This window comes from Nomascus leucogenys, chromosome 8 (assembly GCF_006542625.1).
Source record: "Nomascus leucogenys isolate Asia chromosome 8, Asia_NLE_v1, whole genome shotgun sequence".
NCBI classification, from domain to species: Eukaryota; Metazoa; Chordata; class Mammalia; order Primates; family Hylobatidae; genus Nomascus; species Nomascus leucogenys.
In genome coordinates, this window is record NC_044388.1 from 103,893,361 (window position 1) to 103,915,106 (window position 21,746).

A 21,746-nucleotide genomic window follows, 5' to 3' on the forward strand; every position below is an offset into this window, starting at 1 on the left:
CCTGACCTCAGGTGATCCACCCGCCTCGGCCTCCCAAAGTGCTGAGATTACAGGCGTGAGCCACTGCACCCAGCCAGTTTTTTGTATTTTTAGTAGAGGGGTTTCACTATCTTGGCCAGGCTGGTCTCAAACTCCTGGCCTCAAGTGATTCACCCGCCTTGGCCTCCCAATGCCAAGGCCCAAGGCCCCCAAAGTGCTGGGATTACAGGTGTGAGCCCAGGTGTGAGCCACCGCACCCAGCCTTCCCAGCTAATTTTTATATATTTTTTGTAGAGATAGGATCTGGCTATGTTGCCCAGGCTGGTCTCGAACTCCTGGCCTTAAATGACCCCCCTACTGTGGCCTCCCAATTGCTGTGGCATGAGCCACTGCGCCCGGAACCTCATCTGAATCTTGAAACTAAAATTAACATTCCTTTGACTTTGTCCTTTGGGAGACTGTTTAATCAGTTCTACTGAGCAGGTATTATTTATTTTACGATGTTGAGAAAAAAAAAAAGAAAAACCTACATTTTTAACCCCTAAAAATAAACTAAAGGAAAAAATATAAAGCTAACATTCTTCACAGGGATCTCACTACCTTACCAGGCAGCTGGGGTCTACGGGATGCTGAAATATGCCCCCCTGCATTCCATCCATTGGCTTTGGTGTTGGTTTTCCCCAGGTCCTCCCTCCCACGGTGGCATAAGGGTTCTGGAATTTCTGCTCGACTTGCTGCTACCCTGGGCTCTGTTTCTGGGCTCACGCAGTTTACTTTCTGACTTTGTCCACACTCCTGCCTCTGCCAGGACCACTCTCCTACCCATCTCTGCTTAACTTTGTCTCCTTTCCAGCATTTCATTCATGGAGAGATCTCAGTGAATGTTCCCAGTCAACTGCAATGGCCTGGCTCCAATGCCTCCTCCTCCAGAAAGCTTTCCTTGATCTCCAGCTCCCCAGCTCCCCAGCTAAAATTCATCCCCTACCTCTGGAGCTCCCACAGCTTCTGGTGATGGTGAGGGGGCAGCAATCTGAGGACTTCCCACGCTGCTCCATTACTAGTCACTTACATACAGTTAGGCAGGTAGCATCTCAGGGTGATGAAATGTCCCTGCGGTGAGGAGCTAGGCCAGCCCGCCCTGTTCCAGGCCCAGGTCGCCCACTCACGGCCACAGTCTCACTGAAGCCATAGCAACCCTGGGTTGGAAGCACCCCCGTTACCATTTCACACAGTCAAACACAGGCTCAGGGAGGCGATGCCACACCCAAATCCAGTGGCAAGTAAGTGGCAGATCTCAGACTAAAATTTGTTTTTTAGTTTTGTGGGGGTTTTTATATCAGCCTACATCATGCTTTTTTTTTTTTTTTAATCTCTTTTGAGACTGAGTCTTGCTCTGTCACCCAGGCTGGAGTACAGTGGTGCTATCTCGACTCACTGCAACCTCTGCCTCCTGGGTTCAAGGAAGTCTCCTGCCTCAGCCTCCCCAGTAGCTGGGATTACAGGCATGTGCCACCACGCCTGGCTAATTTTTGTATTTTTAGTAGAGATAGGATTTCGCCTTGTTGGCCAGGCTGGTCTCGAACTGCTAACCTCAGGTGACCTGCCTGCCTCGGCCTCCCGAAGTGCTGGGATTACAGGCATGAGCCACTGTGCCCAGCCTGAGCCACTGTGCCTGGCCCATCATGCTTTGATGGGACTAAAATTTGGATCTGCTGGGTGTGGTCACTCGTGCTTGTATTCCCAGCACTTTGGGAGGCTGAGATAGGAGGATCACTTGAGGCCAGGCTTTTGAGACCAGCCTGGGCAACATAGTGAAACCCCATCTTTAAAAAAAAATTTTTTTTGGCCGGGCGTGGTGGCTCACGCCTGTAATCCCAGCATTTTGGGAGGCCGAGGCAGGCGGATCACGAAGTCAGGAGAAGGAGACCATCCTGGCTAACACGGTGAAACTCCGTCTCTACTAAAAATACAAAAAATTAGCTGAGCGTGGTGGCAGGCGCCTGTAGTCCCAGCTACTTGGGAGGCTGAGGCAGGAGAATGGTGTGAACTCGGGAGGCAGAACTTGCAGTGAGCCGAAATCGCGCCACTGTGCTCCAGCCTGGGCAACAGAGTGAGACTCTGTCCCAAAAAAAAAAAAAAAAAAAAAAATTTTTTTTTTTTATTAGCAGCGGCACACACATGTAGTCCCAGGGACTTAGGAGGCTAAGGTGGGAGGATTGCTTGAGCCCAGGAGCTCAAGGCTGCAGTGAGAGACAGAATGAGATCCCATCTCTTAAAAGAAATAATAATAAAAATAAAAGTTGAATCTGATGGATTACAAAAAACAAGCGCAAAGCACTATATGCTTCTTCCATGGGTCCCACATGGACCAGGAGCCTTTTGAATTCAGGGCCTGGTGCTGGTTGCCCTCTGCCTATTCTTAGTACTCAGCACAGGGCGTTGCTCAGGGTGGGGGCTCCTGGGGGTAGAAGGCCAAGGGCTTTGGCTATAGTCCTGGCATCAAACTTGGGGTGTAATCCCAGTTCTTCCTCATAATATCAGGTTGGTGCAAAAGTAATTGTGGTTTTCACCATTAAAAGTGTGTGGTGTAGGGGGCTAGGGGAGGGATAGCATTAGGAAAAATACCTAATGTAGATCATGGGTTGATGGGTACAGCAAACCACCTTGGCATGTGTATACCTATGTAACAAACCTGCACGTTCTGCACATGAATGTGTTTCTCCAGAACTTAAAGCATAAAAAAAAAGAAAAAAAGTAATGTGACCCAGGGCAAGTCACTGCACTTCTCTGGACCTGAAGTTTCCCATCTGTAAATGGGCACAAGAAGGCTCTCCCTACCCAGTGATGAGGGAGAAAACCAAAGAGCTCTCATGTAAAGAATGCCTCTCCTCCAGTGTCTAGCAGCCAGCACAGGGTCTGCACACAGTAGGCACTCAATATGTTATTTATGATTATTATCATTACTATCATTGTTATTTCAAAACTGCACTTTTTTTTTTTTCTTTTTTCCCAGGCTGGAGTGCAGTGGTGCAATCTCAGCTCACTGCAACCTCCGCCTCCTGGGTTCAAGCAATTCTCCTGCCTCAGCTTCCTGAGTAGCTGGGATTACAGGCATGCACCACCACTTCTGGCTAATTTTTTGTATTTTTAGTAGAGATGGGGTTTCACCATGTTGGCCAGACTGGTCCTGAACTCCTGACCTCAGGTGATCCACCCACCTTGGCATCCCAAAGTGCTGGGATTACAAGCATGAGCCACCGTGCCCGGCCAAAACTGCATTTCAATGTTCCCAGTGCTCAGGATAAATTAAGCTTTGGATAAATCTGAGCTGTGTCCATTATCTGTGATAAAGAACTGAGTCATCCTCTCCTGCTCCCTGCTCCCAGCGCCAGCACACAGTAGGTGTAGAAAGATTGGGTGGGATTGGAAAGCTGCATCCTTCACATGGAGACACTGTTGGGGCCCCGTCCAGCTGGCAAGTGGGTGGGGTCAGATGATATCAAATATTGGGATGCCCTGAGTTTCGGACCAGGAGAGAATAATAGCTGGTGTAGGAAGAAGGTGCTGACAATGAAACTGGATCCAAATGCTGCCTCGACTCTGAGAACCTCCCCTCCCGGGAATACACAGCGAAGTCTGGCTCCTAACAAGGCTTGAGGGAGGGCTCTGCCCACCCGTCATGGAACAGGCTCTGAGACCTTCGGTGTCCTCTAACCAACCCCTGGCCCAGCCCCTCCTACCTTCACATAGTCGCCGCCAGCCTCCGGCTCTCCAGCAGCCCTGGAAGGAGAAAAGACAAGTGAGCGTCCCCAGCCCTGCTTGTCTCCCCAGCTGCCAGTCTCTTGCCTGCCTACCTGGGGCCAGCACCTGGCCCTTAGGACCCCAGCAGGATCACCCTGAAGGCAGGAGGGGGCACTTAACAGCTGGCCTGGCTCCTTCACTTTCCAGCTGTGCACCCCTAGGCAAGTCCCTTCACCTCTCTGAGCCTGCATTTCGTATCCGTAAATCAGGAATAATGACAGCCTCTGCCTAATGGCGTTGACTCAAGGACTCAGGGCGTGATGAACATTACATGCTTATTATGGAGCCTGCTTCCCAAACCACTTTCTTCACTGGACTCCGGACACCACGCTTCCCTGGTTTTCTTCTTCTGTCTGCCTTCCCCACCCCCTCCTCCCACCCCACCCCCCTCATCCCTGACTCTAAACACTGGAGGGCCCCAAGTGGGGATCAGCCCGTCCTCCTACTCTGCGCTCACTTCCTAGGGTAGAGTGACCCAGTCACGGCCACTGCCCAGCCAACTGCGATGCCACTGCCGGTGCCAGAGGGCTACGGAATTGATTCTGCCCCCAGGGTGGAGAGCCTGGAGAGGCCAGAGGCCAGAGGTGGCTGTTTTTCCTTCCTTCCTCCTGAGGGCCACCGTGAACCACTCCCCCTACTGCAGGGCCTTAAATGCTACCCCTACCCTCAGGCAGCCTGGACCTGCCCCTCCAACCCCAGAATCGGAAACCCAACTACCTCCTGGACACCTCCCCTTGGATATCTGAAGGCCATCTCCAACTTGTCGTATCCAAAGCAGAACTGTGGCTCCTCCCTGCCCCCTCCCCATCTTCCCCATCTCAGCTGATGTCAGTTTCCTCTTTCCTGCAGCTTTGGCCAAAAACCTTGCGGTCCTTTGTGCCCCCTCTCTTCCATTCAGCTCCACACCCAGTCCACCGGGAAATCCTGCCGCTCCGCCGTCAGAATCCTCTCCGCATGTCCACCCCGTCCCCACAGCAGGGCCACCCTCGTGTCTCCAGTGGAGCAGAGGAGCCTTCCCTCGGGCTCCGTGTCCACTGTCACCCACAGTCAGCTTCTGCCCCAAGGCCAGAAGGCACCTAAGCTTACAACCTAAGCATTTGATGGCAAACACACCATCCTCAGCCCTTCAGTGGCTCCCATCTGTAGAAGAACAAAATCTTTCTTTTTTTTTTTTTTTTTTTTTTTTTTTTTTTTTTTTTTTTTTTTTTTTTTTTTTTTTGAGACGGAGTCTTGCTCTGTCCCGCAGGCTGGAGTGCAGTGGCGCGATCTCGGCTCACTGCAAGCTCCGCCTCCCGGGGTTCACGCCATTCTCCTGCCTCAGCCTCCCGAGTAGCTGGGACTACAGGCGCCCGCCAACACGCCCGGCTAATTTTTTGTATTTTTAGTAGAGACGGGGTTTCACCCTGTTAGCCAGGATGGTCTCGATCTCCTGACCTCGTGATCCGCCCGCCTCGGCCTCCCAAAGTGCTGGGATTACAGGCTTGAGCCACCGCGCCCGGCCGAGAAAAACAAAATCTAAACTCCTCTCCGTGGTCATGCAATTTATCATCCAAACCAGAGCTTTTCTTCCTTTGTGAGAGTAAAGAGGGTACCATGATTATGCCAGAAAAACAGACATAAATTGGCTTATCTGTTCTCCAACCCACAAGGCCCTGTGTGGCCTGCTGTACCCGACAGCCACCTTGCCAACCCTCCAGGCTGTCTCCCTTGCACCTCATGTCCCTTATCCTGCCTCTGCCCCACCCTCCTTGGCAACTTGTTCCGGCCACAGGGCCTTCGCACTTGCTGTTCCCTCTGCCTGGAATGCTCTTCCCCAAGGGCTTCATGAAGCTTGTCCCTCCTCCCTCTTTATTCAGGGCTTTGTTTAATGTCACCTCTTCGGAGAAGCATTCCCTGACCTCCCCACCTCAAATAGTCCCTCGTTCCTTCATTCTGTGTTCCCAACCCTAGTTTATTTTCAATTTTTGCAATTTCTTCCTGAAATGGCCACTTCATATTTATTTGTTGACTTAATTATCTGATGCCCTTATGAAAGTGTTGACTTTGTCTAAATCACCATTCAGACCCAGTCCCCAACACAGTGCCTGCAGGAGCTCAAGAAATATTGCTTAAAGAAAAATTAGCTGGGCGTGGCAGCAAACGCCTGTAATCCTGGCTACTTGGGATGCTGAGGCAGGAGAATCACTTGAACCCAAGAACAAGAGGTTGAAAGAAAGAAATATTGCTTAAAGGGATGCATGAATAGTAAACAGCCAATTTTAATTGTTAATCACTGTCATCATTAATGTTGTTAGGCTGGGTCCAGGTTCTCTGGCTAAGAAAGGCCTCAGCCTTCCCATCTGCAAAATGGGGAGGGGAGGTCGAATATTGGACCTCCTCCTTAAATACAGGGGCCTAGTATTTACAAACAAAAGAAAGCCAAGATAAAAAATAAAATTGTGAGTTCCCCCAATCCTAAAGCCAAAAACTCCTCCTTGAGACATTGTCTGATAGCCCTCCCTGTTCTAACATTCTAGGGTTCTTCATCGCTAATCTTCTCTCCTAGAAAGCCCTAGGTGGTAACTAACCACTGTCCCTCAAGCTACAGCCCAGCAACAGTAGGCTTTTGGGTTCTCTCTGTCCAGCAGCAGTGGGAGTGAGGTAGAGTAGGGCCCCTCCCCCATCCACCTCCGCCCACTCTTCCCGGGTGAGGCATCCCATCCCAACATTTCCTGCTATTCAGGCCCGGAAATCCTCCCACTGCTGGGAACAGATTGGCCGGGACACTGGATCAACCCAGCGCTTCCTCCTGCTTCCTATACTTCCCCTGGGGCTCTGGGACAGGGGCAGAGCCTTGGAGACAGGGTGCCTGCACAAGAGATTAGGCCTGACTAGGGTGGCCCGAGCCTATAGGGGTGCTCAGGGCAGAGGACCAGGTCAGGGAAGCTGAGGCTCTGGGGCCACTCTTTCACCCCATGGCCTCACCATGGGGTGGCGCTACAACACTCTGACATGTCCAAGACACAATGACCATGTCCAGTTACAATCCGCTGCCATCACTTGCCTGGACTATCACCACCACCTCCCACTGGCCTCCCTGCCTCCATCTGTGTCCCTGAGACCTATTCTCCCCGCACAGCAGCCACAGCAGTCCTGTTCAAATGAAGGTCAGATCACAGCTTTCCTCTGCTCCGACCCACTTGCGTGGCCCCCAGCTTCACTCACAGTAAGAGCCAAGGTCCTGGAAACAGCCTTGCACACTGACCCCACAGCCCACCACAGTCCCCCTCGCCCGCGCTGCTCCATCTCCCCCACCCCACCTCAGGGTCTTTGCACTTTCTATTCCTGCTGCCTGGAATATTTTTCCTGCAGATATCCCCTGGGTTCCCTCCCTCCTGCTCTTTTTTGTTGTTGTTGTTGCTGTTGTTGTTGTTGTTGTTGAGATGGAGTCTCGCTCCATCGCCCGGGCTGGAGTACAGTGGTGTGATCTTGGCTGACTGCAACCTCCGCCTCCCATGTCCCAGTGATTCTCCTGCCTCAGCCTCCCAAGTAGCTGGGATTACAGGTGACCACCACCATGCCGGGCTAATTTTTTGTATTTTTAGCAGAGACGGGGTTTCGCCATGTTGGCCAGGCTGGTCTTGAACTCCTGACCTCAGGTGATCTGCCTGCCTCAGCCTCCCAAAAAGTGCTGGGATTACAGGCATGAGCCACCATGCCTGGCCCTTCAGTTCTTTTTTTTGAGACAGAGTCTCACTCTGTCGTCTAGGCTGGGATGCAGTGGTGAGATCACGGCCACCGTAGCCTCGACCTCCTGGCTGGAGCGATCCTCCCATCTCAGCCTCCCAAAGTGCTGCGATTACAGGTGTGAGCGACCATACCCAACCCCTCCTTCAGTTCTTCACTAAAATGTCCCCTTCTCAGCAAGGCCTTCCCTGGCCACCCTTTCTGAAAGTGTGATCTTCCTCCATTACCACATTCCCTTCCCTGCTTAATTCTGCTCTGACCCCTCATCTGACTTAGCACGCATTTCCTCTCACGCAGGGACTAGCTCCTCTCACTAGAACGTCAGCCCCACAAGGACAAGGGTTTGTCTTTCTGTCTAGACAATGTCAAGAACCATCAGAAACTTAGTAAATATATTTTTTTGAATGAATGAATGAGTGTCACAGCAGCCCCCGCAGCCCTGAGGACAAAGTCTAGTCCTCCTGGCTGGGCCATCTGTGACCCAGTCTCTGCTGGTCAAATCTCTTCTCTCTCCTCTCCCTTCCTTGCACTCTGGCCTCCTCAAAATTCCTCCAAAGAGCTCCACCCCCTGCAGCCTCAGGACCTTTGCACGTGCTGTTCCCTCTGCCTAGAATGTCCTCGCTCCCTGAGGCGCTCCCTGAGTAGGGTCATTCCTACTCAGCCTTCAGAGCTCAGTTTGCTTGGGGATTTCTAGAAAACTCTCCCTCCCATTGTAATGATCAAATCCAGGAATCAAAGCATCCATTTTCAAAACTCAGCTCCACTAATTAATTTATTTATTCCTCATTTTACAAACCTAAAAGAGAGTTCTCCTGCCATATTAGTGGTGAAATCAATTAATAAATAATAGTGACAATTGAGCTAAATCAGTCCCATTAATCATCAGCATTAATTATTTAAATAACCCCTTTCACTGCCTGTATTAACTGATTTGTTCTGATAACTGATACCACTTATTGCATACATTAGCTTAATTAATTGGATTAATGAGCAGCAATTAAAGCCCATTATCCTTATTTTCCCCCAATGCATGATTAAATCTGAGCTTCACCCTCAGGGCCTTCATCATGGGCCAGAAGGAAGGGTGACGTTCCCCCAGGGGCCCTGTAGGAGAAGGGGTGGGGAGAGGCTGCCGTCCTGCCCCACCCTGGCCCTCTTTCATGACGGTGACCTGGTCCTCTGCACAGGCCTGTCTGCTCTCTGTCCCTGTCTGTTCCCTTGGGCCTTGAGGCCTGGACATGTGTCCTCAAGTGGAGACCTCCCCAACCTCTGCCACCTGCCTTTCAGCTTTTCCCCTGCCCCTGATCCCTGGCTCCCTGCCTTCCCTCTCTGAAGCTCAACTTCGTCATCTGTAAAGTGGGCACATTATAACTATCTCCCCAGAGGGGCTGTGAGGACCACATGAGAAGGAGGGGTGCAAGGTTCCCTGGCCCATGTGGGGCTCCTCTTGTTGCCCCAGGCTCCACCCATGAAGATCTGCCACCCTCCCACCATGCCCCTCCTGGGGGGCTGAAGTTTCTTTCCTTCCTGTTTTTTGTTTGTTTGTTTGTTTGTTTTTGAGATGGAGTCTTGCTCTGTTGCCCAGGCTGGAGTGCAGTGTCATGATCTCGGCTCACTGCAACCTCCGCCTCCCGGGTTCAAGTGATTCTCTTGCCTCAGCCTCCTGAGTAGCTGGGACTACAGGCGTGAGCCCCCATGCCCAGCTAGTTTTCGTATTTTTAGTAGAGATGGGGTTTCACCATGTTGGCCAGGCTGGTCTTGAACTCCTGGCACCAGGGGATCCACCTGCCTTGGCCTCCCAAAGTGCTGGGGTTACAGGCGTGAGCCCTGTGCCCAGCCTCTTTCCTTCCTTCACTCCCATCTTCACTCACCCACCGCAGAGAAGCAACAGGCACCTGCCTGCTCTGAGCTTCTCAGCCCTTAAAGGCCCTGGGCAAAAAGAGCTGGGTGGAAAGCCCCGTCTCTCCCAGGACACCAGCTATGGGGCCTGTGGGATTCCCTGCCGGGAAGACACTTGGCTTTAGCCCTGCCCCACTCCCCAAGATGGGCCACCATTGTGCCCAGCACATTCTGCTCCCTCTCCACCGTCTGGAGCCCTCAGTTTTCCTGAGTGGGCTGCGGTGTCTAGCAGGAGCTCAGGATGGGCGACAGCCCTGTAAGGAGAAGGCAGAGCAGGGGCCATTCTTCCCAGGGCGGAGCTGAGGATGCTGGGCCCTGAGAGCTGCCGCCCAAGTCTCAAAACCTGCCAAAGAAGAGAGAAAAGAAAAGGCATCTACTGAGTGGTAGCGGCTGAGGGAATGCCTGTGATCTCGAAGCCCCATTTTACAGGGGAGAAAACTGAAGCTTGTAACTTGACCCAGGGTATGCAGCTGCTCAGACTAGAACCAGATGGCCTGATGTCTAATTCTCTGTTCCATACATGGGCGGACTCCCCCAGACATTGGGAGCCACTTCTGGGTGCAGAGGAGGAGAAGCTAGAGAGGGAAGGCAAAGAAACAGACAAACAAAAACACAACATTTCAACCAGAGCCCAGAACCAATGTCAGGAAGAGGAAATGGGGTGGAGCCTGAGAGGGCCCTCGGCTGGGAGGTAGGAAGTGGCGTGGCTCTGGGCAAGTCCCTCTCATCGGGCCTCAGTTTCCCCTTCTACAGCATGAGTAGCTCCTGTTTACTGGTACTTGCTTGGGCCCAGCCCAGAATAAATGCTCCACCTGACATATCCCGTCCTCACAGTGACTCTATGAAGCAGGTGCTGTCATTGTTCTCAATTTACTGATGGGGAAACTAAGGCTCAGAGAAGAAAAGGGACTGGCTCAAGGTCACACGGTCAGTGGGCCTCTGAGCTACTGCTGTACCTGACCCCTATCCTCCCCAGCCCTCACCCCACGCAGGTCCAGCAGCCTGCAACAGGGTCCCCTGAGGGTTTGGGGGGATGTGGATCCAGCTAGGGGTCGGGGGAACAGCCCATCCTTCCCAAGCCAGCCCAGTTCCCACAGCCCAAGGCGTCCGGGGGTCTCAAGGACTGTGAGAAAGTCTCCACAGGAAATGAGAGCCAGGAGCAGCTGGGCCCCTTCGGAAGACTAGGACTAGCCTCCCAGAGCCTGAAGAGGCTGCACAGACGCGGCCCACCACGACCCCCACCCCTGGTGGGTAATCGCTACCAGATGCCCGGCAGCTGACGTCACCCTGCAGGGCCGAGAGGGTCGTGGGACTCTGGGGAGAGTTGGGAATTCTTGGACCAGAATCAACATTCCAAAAGGAAATGGAGTGGTGGGGGGAGTATCCTGGCCTGTTTTCAGTGCCTGGCACCAGGGCCGGGGCAGGGGCAACACAGGGTACCCCTGGTTCTCAAGTCTCCGTTTCCTTCCAAACAGCCCCTTGGGAGTGAGGGTAGGGGCTTGGATCTCTAGGTGGGAGGCAAAGGACACTCAGATGAGGCACTAAAAACCAACACAGAACAGCAATCAGATCCTCCTAAAAGTTCGAGGCTGCAGCAAGCTATGATTGAGCCGCTGCACTCTAGCCTGGGCAACAGAATAAAGCCCCTGTCTCAAAAAAATATCAAACACAGAAAAGATTCTCCTAAAAGAGGTCTTTTAAAAACATAAGTCACAGTGGTGCCTGCCACGGCTCAAGGCCAGTAACGGCTCCCGTTTTGCTCAGTGCCAAAGCCAGGTCCTCGCTGGGCTCTTCCAGGCCCTACGTTATCTGCTCCCATTTCCATCCCAGCCTCCCAGCCCACCCCTCCCTGTCCTCCCCACCTTGCTCTGCCCCAGCCACAGTGGTCTCTGCTGTTCCCCAAACATGCCACATCAGGGCCTTTATACACGCTGTTCCCTTGGCCTGGTATGCTCCTTTCCAGACAGCAAGAGGGTTTGTCCCTTCATCTCCTTTGTTCAAACACCACTTCCTCGCTGAGCCTTTCTTCCTGGCTAACCTTCTTAAATTGGCACCACCAGCCACTCCCCACTTTTGCCAACCAATTCTAGAGCTGATTTTAAATTTTCTCGGTAAGGCTTTTCTCTTCTAGTCGACCACAGAACTCATTTATCTTGTCTGTTATCTGTCTCCCCTGCCCTGGAATGGGGACTCCATGAGGGCAAGGTTTTGTCTGCCATGCTCACTGCTATCTCCCAGAACCTAGAACAGTGTCTGAGGCATAGCTGTACCTCAGTCAAAATGAAAATGAGTATCATTCCCATTCAACTAACTGCATCAACTCAAGCAAGTTATTAGCCTCACAAAAATCTCAACATCTTCATCTGTAAAATGGGCTCCTTTCCAGGGGGTCATGGGAAGTACTTTGAAATAATGGTAGAAAAAGCTGGCTGGGCGCGGTGGCTCACGCCTGTAATCCCAGCATTTTGGGAGGCTGAGGTGGGCGGATCACCTGAGGTCAGGAGTTCGAGATCAGCCTGACCAACATGGAGAAACTACGTCTCTACTAAAAATACAAAAAAAAAAAAAAATTAGCCAGGCGTGGTGGCGCACGCCTGTAATCCCAGCTACTCGGGAGGCTGAGGCAGGAGAATCGCTTGAACCCAGGAGGCGGAGGTTGCAGTGAGCCGAGATCACACCATTGCACCCCAGCCTGGGCAACAAGAGCAAAACTCCATCTCGGAAAAAAAAAAAAAAAAGAAAGAAAGAAAAAAGAAAAGAAAAAGCTTTGAGATTTTTACTTGCAAGAGGGGAAATGTGAACTAGTGGTTAAGAGCTTGGGCTTAGGAGCTAGTCAGGCCTGGGATCAAATAGTTAGGCCTGACACCAATTTCTCTGTGACCCCAGGAGAGTCCCTTCCCCTCTCTAAGCCTCAGTCTCCTCACTGGCAAAATGGGGCGAGTAGAGGTTCCCACCTCACACCCCAGTCTAGTGTTGAGCTAGACAACACCTGTCAGGTGCTTGCTGGTTGTCAGCTGGTGATCATGCCTGGTGGGACGCTCGCCTGACAATTCCAGTGTGGGTGGGCGTGGGATAGGGAGTGCTGGGGCTTCCTGTCCCTCTCCAGGCCTCTGCTTCCTCTTCTGTAAGACGGATTGAGGAGGGAGGGTGCCTCTCTGGGACCTGCAGAAGACTGAGGGTCCTTGGGAGGTAGGGAGCAGGCTAGGCTGGTGCTTTCCTTTTTTGGGGGGGAGCTAAAGGTCCCTCCTCCCTCCTTCCTCTTCATCCCCATGATCTCAGCAGGGAACAGGACACCAGGAAACCCCTGCAGCCTCACCTCTTCCCCTTCCTTCCTCCTGCTCCAGGTGCACCCTGCCTCCCCAGGGGTGGGGGAGGGACGCTGTCTCCCCAGCTTAGGCCTGGGACGGCCTCCTCTAGACACTCAGGAACAGGGCCCCCGAACTTGCTCACTGGCATTTCCCAAATGTCCTCCTCCCCAAACTGGATGGATCCTCAGAGACCATCTCAGGCCCATCTGGGCTACTTGGGAGACTAAAGACCAGAATGGGGCAGGGCTAGTCTGAGATCTCATGGGCCAGGCTGCTCCCCTGACTCCAGGGCACAGGGATGAGGTTCAGGGACTTCTGGAAAGAATGTTCAACAGTCCCTGGGGGGCAGATGGAGCACTGGGTCCCGGGGCACCAGAAGGGGGCTCAATCTGGTCTGCTAACCCCATCCTCCTCGGGACACTCCAGATGCTGGAGGGGAAGAGTCTCTTCATTTCCTTGGTCAGCTCCTGGCTAAGCATGATGCCAGAGGCACTGTTAGGCCCACCAGGGCTCTGTCCACAGGCGAAGAAGGCTTGGGCTGGGTCCTGGACTTGCCATTCTCAAGGTTTCTCAAGGCCACCTTTCTCAGCGGCCCTGGCCCTGCTGGAGAGGAATGTGCTGCCAAGGTGTTAAGAGCATGGGCCAGGAAGCTGGGATTAAACCCTGGTTCTGACGCTTACTGGCTGTGTCAAACTCGGCAGGCAATCTTTCTTCCCTCATCTATAAAATGGGGGTGATAGTAGTACTTCTCTCCTGGGGCTGTTGTGTAGAGTAGATAAGCAGATGCCTGACTTGCGGTGACAAAGTTACACCCAAAGAAAGCTGGCTTAGAAAAGTCCCTGATGCTAACCCCCCCCCCAAATTTGTCAGTTGCCCCAGGGGTGCAGATTTCCTCCTTTCGATCTCTCCTGCTCCCCGCTGGCCCTCCCCAGGCCCAGCTCGGTCACTCACCCTCGGGACCCCAGCGCGGGGCACCTTCGGCCCACAGCAGTCATGCTTCCCCCGCTGTCGCCGCCGGCAGCCCGGGGACCTCCTAAACCCAGCGGCTCCCTCCTTTCTCAGGCCACGGAGCTGCGGAGTTCAGTGCCGGACTCCGGGGGCGGAGACTGACCTGTAGACCACGCCCCCGGACACGCCCCCGCGCTCCTTGCCTGGCCCCGCTCCACCGCCTACTCCACCGGCAGGGAAGGACGCTCTCCGCCTCGGACACGGCCCTTCGCCTGCGGTCTCGCTCCGCCCCCTCCCCATCAGTCAGTGTCGGGAAGGCCGCGTGCCCTAGCACACCCTTCCGCCTCGCCCGCCCCGCTACAGCGCTCGCTTCCCCAGCAGCTCTCCGCGCAGCCTGGGGTAGGCCACGCCCCTAGACACGCCCTCAACTCCGCCTCGCCTCGCCCCACCCCGCCCCGCCCCGCCCCGCTCCCGCGAAACTCGGCTTCCCTGGGTGGGAGGGGCCAGGCTTCTGGTGCCGTCTCATACCTTGGGGTGTCTTAGAACGCCCCAGGACCCATCATCAGGCCCTCTCAGCTACATACAATCCTTGGTCCTCTACGCCCGAATGAGGACGAATGTAGGAGGTGATGGCAGAAGGCAGCCGGGGATGGTGGAAAAACATGAGTTCTATCAACCGTAAATATAGCATTCCCATTTACTGAGTGCAGCATGCCAGCCACTGTGTTGAGATTTTACAGGTATGTTATTCTTGAATCCTCACCACAACCCGACCAGGTAGGTGCTGTTGTTATGTCCATTTATCAGATGAGAAACTGAGGCTCCAAGAGAGGAACAGATTTGTCCAGTCATGCAGCCAGTAAGAAGCAGAATCTGGACTGGATTCACTCTACCCCTTTACATGGTCCTCCTCACTGATCAGGGGTCTAGGCAATTACAGCTCAAAGACAGAGGCTGTGCTTGGTGTCTCAGGAAAAAGCTGCTCTCAAGAAAGTTACCAGAAAAAAAAAAAGAAAGAAAGGTCCCAGAACTCTGGCCCTACAATTACTTTTGTTAACTGACTTTTTTTTTTTTTTTTTTTTGAGTTGGAGTCTCACTTTGTCACCCAGGCTGGAGTGCAATGGCGCGATCTTGGCTCACTGCAACCTCTGCTTCCCAGGTTCAAGCAATTCTGCTGCCTCAGCCTCCCGAGTAGCTGGGATTACAGGTGCCTGCCACCACGCCTGGCTAAGTTTTGTATTTTTAGTAGAGATAGGGTTTCACCGTGTTGGTCAGGCTGGTCTCTTTCGCCAGGCTGGTGTCGAACTCCTGACCTTGTGATCTGCCTACCTCGGCCACCCAAAGTGTTGGGATTACAGGCGTGAGCCACTGCGCCTGGCCAGCTGACTTTTTTTCTTTATTTCGACAGGCACATGTGACTGGTGTGGTTGAGACAAAGGTTCTAAGGATTGAAAAGCCGGGGACTCCTTTGGCTGGGATTGAGGGGTCTCCCCGGGTGTGAAAGACATGGCCCTAGGATTGAGAAGGTGGTGAGTCCAATGTGCTACATAAGTGTGCAGCCTCTGGAAGGAAGCAGATTCCTGCTCAAATCCCGGTTCTGTGTAACCTTGGCTGAGTCTCAGTTTCCCAATCTGTAAGTGGGTCTAATAATTGAATCTGGTTTTTTTTGTTTTTTTTTTTTGAGACTGAGTCTTGCTCTGTCGCCCAGTCTGGAGTACAGTGGTGTGATCTCGGCTCACTGCAACCTCCACCTCCCAAGTTCAAGCAATTCTCGTGCCTCCACCTCCTGAGTAACTGGGATCACAGGCACGCGCCACCACGCCCTGCTAGTTTTTGTATTTTTAGTAGAGACGAGGTTTCACCATGTTGGCCAGGCTGTTTTCAAACTCCTAGCCTCCCAAAATACTGGGATTACAGGCATGAGCCACTGCACCCAGCCTTAATGATTGAATCTTATATGGAGTTTTCAGTGAGATATTTGTTTTGATATCCAGTAAAAATGCTTACTAAATGGGAGCTATTGTCCTATCATCACAATTTGTATTTTTACATGAACTCAACTCACCCTATAACCAAATTAAGCTGACAAATGGTTTTCTAGACTAGGTGGAGGTATTGTCCAGCAGAACTAATGGTGACGATTTGGGTGAGGGGGTTCAGGGCAGGGGTCTAGTGACTGGGTTTAGGACCCATTCAGCAGCTGAGGGCCCATGCTAGAGGCTGACTGGGGCTTTGGAGGCAGGGGGGTCTCGGTTCACATGCTGGCTTTGTCATTAGCAAATATGTGCCCTGACTGAGGCAGATGACATCACTCTGTGAATCTCAGCTTCCTCATCTGTCCTATGGAAACAGTAACAGTCTCTCCTTGCCAGTTTTCTTTTGCTAATTACAAGTAAAGGGTTTAGCACAGTACCTGGTCTACAGTAAGCACTTGGTCAATGTGTAGGTTTTTTTCTTTTTAACCCAGATGTGTACTGGGTTAAAAAGAAGCCCGGGCCCGGTGGCTCACGCCTATAATCCCAGTACTTTGGGAGGCCAAGGCAGGCAGATCACCTGAGGTCAGGAGTTCGAGGCCAGCCTGGCCAACATGGTGAAATCCTGTCTCTACTAAAAATACAAAAATTAGCCCGGCGTGGTGTTGGGCGCCTGTAGTCCCAGCTACTCAGGAGGCTGAGGCAGGAGAATTGCTTGAACCCGGGAGGCAGAGGTTGCAGTGAACCGGGATCACACGACTGCACTCCAGCCTGAGAGACAGAGCAACATTCTGTGTCAAAAAAAAAGAAAAAAACAGAAGCCATCCCTGCAGGTCCCAACCAGCCCCTGGGCACCTACCTTTCTAAGTGCACGTCCCTGGGAGGTCTCTCCTCTTCTATGTCTCCTGTGGAGACCTCAGGCTTTCTGATGGGGTCTACCTCCACTGCTGAAGGGTTGGGTTCCATTGCTGGGGTGTCCTCTAGAGGGCCAATGGCCTTCACCATCACCTCTTTGGCTGCCTCCAAGCCTGGGGGGTCGGGTAGACCTCGGGGTACCAGGTTGGGCTTGGGACCCACCTCCTGGGCCTGCCGGGCAGCCTGTGAGTTCTGTGCTTTCTTGATGCTGGGGCGAGGCATGGTGCCCATGTGGCTGTACATGTCACTGGAGCGGGCATAGGCTGGGGGACTCTTGGGCACCGTCACCATGTCATCCTGCGTGGCTTCAAAGGTGTCAGGCTCCAAATGGGACTGCCTACTGATGGGAGCTGAGGATCGTCTCAGAGTGAAGGACCGAGGGAGGTTGGAGAGACTCCCAAAGCCCTTGAACTTGAAGAACTCTAGCAGAGGGGAAGGGAAGGAAAAGAAGTTAATGACAATGTCAACATCAATAATAATAATGGGCCGGGCGCGGTGGCTCACGCTTGTAATCCCAGCACTTTGGGAGGCCGAGACGGGCGGATCACGAGGTCAGGAGATCGAGACCACGGTGAAACCCTGTCTCTACTAAAAATACAAAAAATTAGCCGGGCGTGGTGGCGGGCGCCTGTAGTCCCAGCTACTCAGAGAGGCTGAGGCAGGAGAATGGCGTGAACCCGGGAGGCGGAGCTTGCAGTGAGCAGAGAGCAGAGATCGCGCCACTGCACTCCAGCCTGGGTGACAGAGCGAGACTCCGTCTCAAAAAAAAAAAAAAAATTAATAATAATAATAATGAACAATTCCTTGCAGTTTCACTCGGTGAGAGGCTAAAGAGGGCTGGGGGCTTCCCAGACTCCCCTTCTAAAATTGTTAACACACCCCTAGAAGTGGTATAAGATGGGAGCTTTGGGATCACGTGGCCCTGGACTTGAATTCCTGCTCTTTCACATTCTAGCTGTGTGACCTTAGGCAAGTCACTTGACCTCTCTAAGCTGAGCCTCATTCTCCACATCAGTAAAATAGAGATTCTAGCACCTACCCACTAAGGCAATGTGAGAATTACAGAAAAGCTTAGGCCAGGCATGGTGGCTCACTCCTGTAATCCCAGCACTTTGGGAGGCCGAGGCGGGTGGATCACCTGAGGTCAGGAGTTCTTGACCAGCCTGGACAACATGATGAAACCCCTTCTCTACTAAAACTACAAACATTAGCCGGGTGTGGTGGCGCACCTGTAATCCCAGCTTCTTGGGAGGCTGAGGCAGGAGAATTGCTTGAACCCGGGAGGCGGAGGTTGCAGTGAGCCGAGACTGCACCATTGCACTCCAGCCTGGACAATAACAGCAAAACTCCATCTCAAAATTAAAAAAAGAAAAAGGAAGAAAAGCTTATAAATAACGTGCTTGACATGGTGCTTGGCACACAGAATAGCCTCAATCAGAATTAGCAAAGACTATGATGATGATGATGATGATGATGATGATGACAATAAATGTCTCTGGGCTGGGTGTGGTGGCTCACACCTGTCATCCCAACACTTTGGAAAGATGAGCCAGGAGGATTGCTTGAGGTCAGGAGTTCAAAACCAGCCTCGGCAACATAGCAAGACCCTGTCTCTACAAAAAAATAAAAAAGTAAGACCTGGTGCAGTAGCTCACGCCTGTGATCCCAGCACTTTGGGAGGCTGAGGCGGGCGGATCATCTGAGGTCAGGAGTTCGAGACCAGCCTGGTCAACATGGTGAAACTCTGTCTCTACTAAAAATACAAAAATTAGCTGGGCGTGGTGCATGCCTGTAATCCCAGCTACTTGGGAGGCTGAGGCAGGAGGATGGCTTGAAACCAGGAGTTCAAGGTTGCCGTGCACTATGATGGCACCACTGCACTCCAGCCTGAGCAACAGAGCAAGAGCCTGTCCTAATAGTAATAATTATTTATTTATTATTTTTTCTTTTGAGACAGCGTCTCGCTCTGTCGCCCAGGCTGGAGTGCAGTGGTGCAATCTTGGCTCACTGCAACCTCCACCTCCCGGGTTCAAGCGATTCTCCTGCCTCAGCCTCCCGAGTAGCTAGGATTACAGGCACGTGCCACCACGCCCGGCTGGTTTTTGTATTTTTAGTAGAGACAGGGCTTCACCATGCTGGCCAGGCTAGTCTTAAACTCCTGACCTCAAGGGATCCACCCACCTCGGCCTCCCAAAGTGTTGAGATTATAGGGGTGAGCCACCGCGCCTGGCCACTAATAATAATCATTTAAAATTTTCTGAAAATGATTCTGCATCTGCCAAACCTGTGCTGCATGAATTCTCAGCATAACTCAGTGACACAGTTTAATCTCCATTTTCCAGATGCGAAAATTGATATTCAGAGCAGTGTAATGAACCGAGGTCACACTGCTGGTAGGTGGAGCAGGTATGCGTGTTTTGTGCTCGTGTTGGGGGTTGGGGGGTGTTCCAGCCAGCCTCTGTGCACCTGGGGTGGGGGTGGAATGAGGAGGGGGTTGTTGCGAGCCTGAGGGTCGCACTGTCTGTGGTTCTCTCCTTCCTGTCAGCTGAGCCTGGCTCCAGACTCAAGAGGAACGGCCGGGGTGATACCATCTCCTGGTTTCCGCGGGGGTGCATGCGAGTTCCCTCCCCCTGCCCCCAGCTGTGGGACTGTCCCTTCTCACAGCCACCACCAACTGACTTCCCCACAGCCTCCAGATGAGCAAAAAAGGAAAAACTCTGGCGTTTTCCACATCCTCAGCATCCTCTACCTCCTCAGCTGTTCGCACCCATGCTGGGATGCAGGTAGGATGCCCCCAGTTGACAAGGGAGGAAACTGAGGCCCAGCAATGGGGAGGGACTCCCCCAGGGTCACACAGCAAGGCCATGGCTGAGCCTGGACACAGGCCCAGGGCTCGGCACCGCTGGGTCAGTGCTCAGGGGTTTGCTTCCCAGCCCTGCGGGCCCTATTTGGTTATTGCCTTGGTCTCCTGAGAAACATGGTCGGTCGGCAAATGTGGCCGCTCTGCCCTTCCGCTGCATGTGGTAGGGGTGGAAATTGCATCGGTGGCCAGAGGGAGGACCCCCAACCGCCTTCTTTCTCAGCACCACTGGTTTTGTCTCCTGGGCACCAGATGTTTGGAGGAGATAGTGGGGGCCGGGAGGGAAACTGAGGTCCAGAGTCCAGAGTCTGGGATTGGACCCTGCTCAATAGCCCGTGTGACCTCAGGCAAGTCTCCGGGCCTCAGCATTGCCATCTGGGAAATGCAGTCACAATCACTGCCCTTTATACCACCCGTCCCCAACCCTGGTGGGGTCAGATCAAAGGAATCAGGAGACAGAAAAAGTTTGCTGGGACTGGGAAGGACAGACACAGGAAAACAGAGCAGGGGACGAGTGTGGCCCCTCACCCTGGAGCCTGGTTCTAGTAGCTCTGGGCTCTTTCCCCACCCAAGTGTTGGGTCCCAGCCTCACTGCTGTTGGGAATGTGGGACAGTATCCCATGACACCCCCATCCCCTGCCGCCCCAGTAACTCCGCACCTGGGATCCCATGACGCCCCCATCCCCCTGCTGCCCCAGTAACTCCCTACCTGGGATCCCATGACGCCCCCATCCCCCTGCCACCCCAGTAACTCCCCACCTGGGATCCCATGTGAGCCCAGGCCTTTGGGCAGGGGATGGAGTGTGCGAACGCCTCCCCTGCCCGGCCTCGAGGTCAGAGACAGCCAGAGACACAGTAGAATGCAGAGATTGAGAGACATGGTGGGGAGACAAAGAGACAGAGACAAGAGAAGCACAGAGATGGAAAACGAAGTCAGTCAGAGAGAGAGACAGAGATGCTGGGCCAGAGTGGCAGCCAGAAAGCCACGGGATGCCCAGAAGCGGAGACATCTGCAGAGAGACAGTGATGGACAAAGAGAAACAGAAACAAGGCCGGAAACAGGAGGATCGCTTGAGCCCAGGAGATCAAGACCAGCCTGGGCAACAAAGTGAGACCCCACCCCGGTCTCTAGAAAAAAAAAATCAGTTTTATTTTACTTTATTTATTTACTTATTTTTTGAGATGCAGTCTCGCTGTGTCGCACAGACTGGAGTGCAGTGGTGCAATCTCGGCTCACTGCAATCTCCACCTCCCGGGTTCTTCTGCCTCAGCCTCCTGAGTAGCTGGGATTACAGATGCGTGCCACCATACCCGGCTAATTTTTTGTATTTTTAGTAGAGAGGGGTTTCACCATGTTGGCCAGGCTCTCGAACTCCTGACCTCAGGTGATCCACCAGCCTCAGCCTCCCAAAGTGCTGAGATTACAGGCGTGAGCCACCACCGCACCTGGCCAAAAAAAAAAAAAATTAATTGTGCCTGGAGTCCTAGCTACTTGCCTAGCTTCTTAGGAGGCTGAGGTGGGAGGATCACTTGAGCCTGGGAGGTCAAGGCTGCGGTGAGCCGAGATTGTGCCACTGCACTCCAGCCTGGGTGACAGAGACACTGGTGTCCAGAAGTAAAAAACAAAAAAAAAGGAAAAGAGTGAGAGAGAGAGAAACAGAAATGAGACAGTGATGAAGAAACAGATGCAGAGAGAGGCCCAGAGGAGAGCCAGGGATGGAGGACAGTGCAGATGGCACCCCGCACTCACTGAACTTTCTGCTGGTCTTCTTGGTCCCCTCTGTCATCTTGGCAAGTTGTGTGAAGCCCTTGGCCAGCTTGCGAGTGGCCACTCAAGGCTCTGGACATCAAAGTTGAGGTGCCTCTCCCACCTCCCCTTCCCCTTTCTCTCACTCACTTCCTCTGTGTATTTTTAAACCAGTGAAACTCCCACAGCTCCACCCTCCCCACCCTCTCCGCAGGAGGCGGGGGCTGGGGCCTCTCCTAGCCCCAGCCCCTATGGGCCGCCTCCTTGGCCTCAGCAGCAGGGGCAGGGGGCAGACCGTAAGCCCGTGGGACCTGGAAGGTCTAAGGAGCAAGCCGCAGGCTCTGGGAACGGAGCCCAGTGGGCTGGGGGCCGCTGGGGACCTGCCAACAGCTGTCAGGGGGCCTGGCCGTCAGGCTGGGAAGGTGAGGGGAGTCAGGCCTGTGTGCAGGGCAGTCGCTTCTCAGCCTCTGTACCCAGGAGAGGGACTGGCAGCCGCAGATGGGAGAGTGCTGTGGTCAGGCCTGAGGACTCTGGGCCGCCCAGACCCAAGTTCCACTCTTGGCTGGCCATTTTGCCACCGTGTGATGTCC

General features: G+C 53.2%; 1 protein-coding gene across 4 annotated transcripts in view; it reads right to left on the reverse strand.

Annotated features, from left to right (window-relative positions):
* The window catches only part of SH2D3C (SH2 domain containing 3C), a 40,813-nt gene extending 19,475 nt beyond the window's left edge, over positions 1-21,338 (reverse strand). The window contains exons 1-3 of one of the 4 annotated variants that reach the window (XM_030817860.1): positions 21,160-21,338; positions 16,494-16,971; positions 3,720-3,759 (exon numbers count right to left, since the gene is read on the reverse strand). In XM_030817860.1, coding sequence (XP_030673720.1) covers positions 3,720-3,759; positions 16,494-16,971; positions 21,160-21,196 — 555 coding nt within the window. In that variant the 5' untranslated portion in view covers positions 21,197-21,338. Of the gene's footprint in view, positions 1-3,719; positions 3,760-4,226; positions 4,872-13,664; positions 14,140-16,493; positions 16,972-21,159 lie in introns of those variants that run through there. The other 3 variants (XM_003264173.2, XM_030817858.1, XM_003264176.2) reach the window with 3 other exon arrangements.
* Positions 21,339-21,746: the final 408 nt, after the last annotated feature.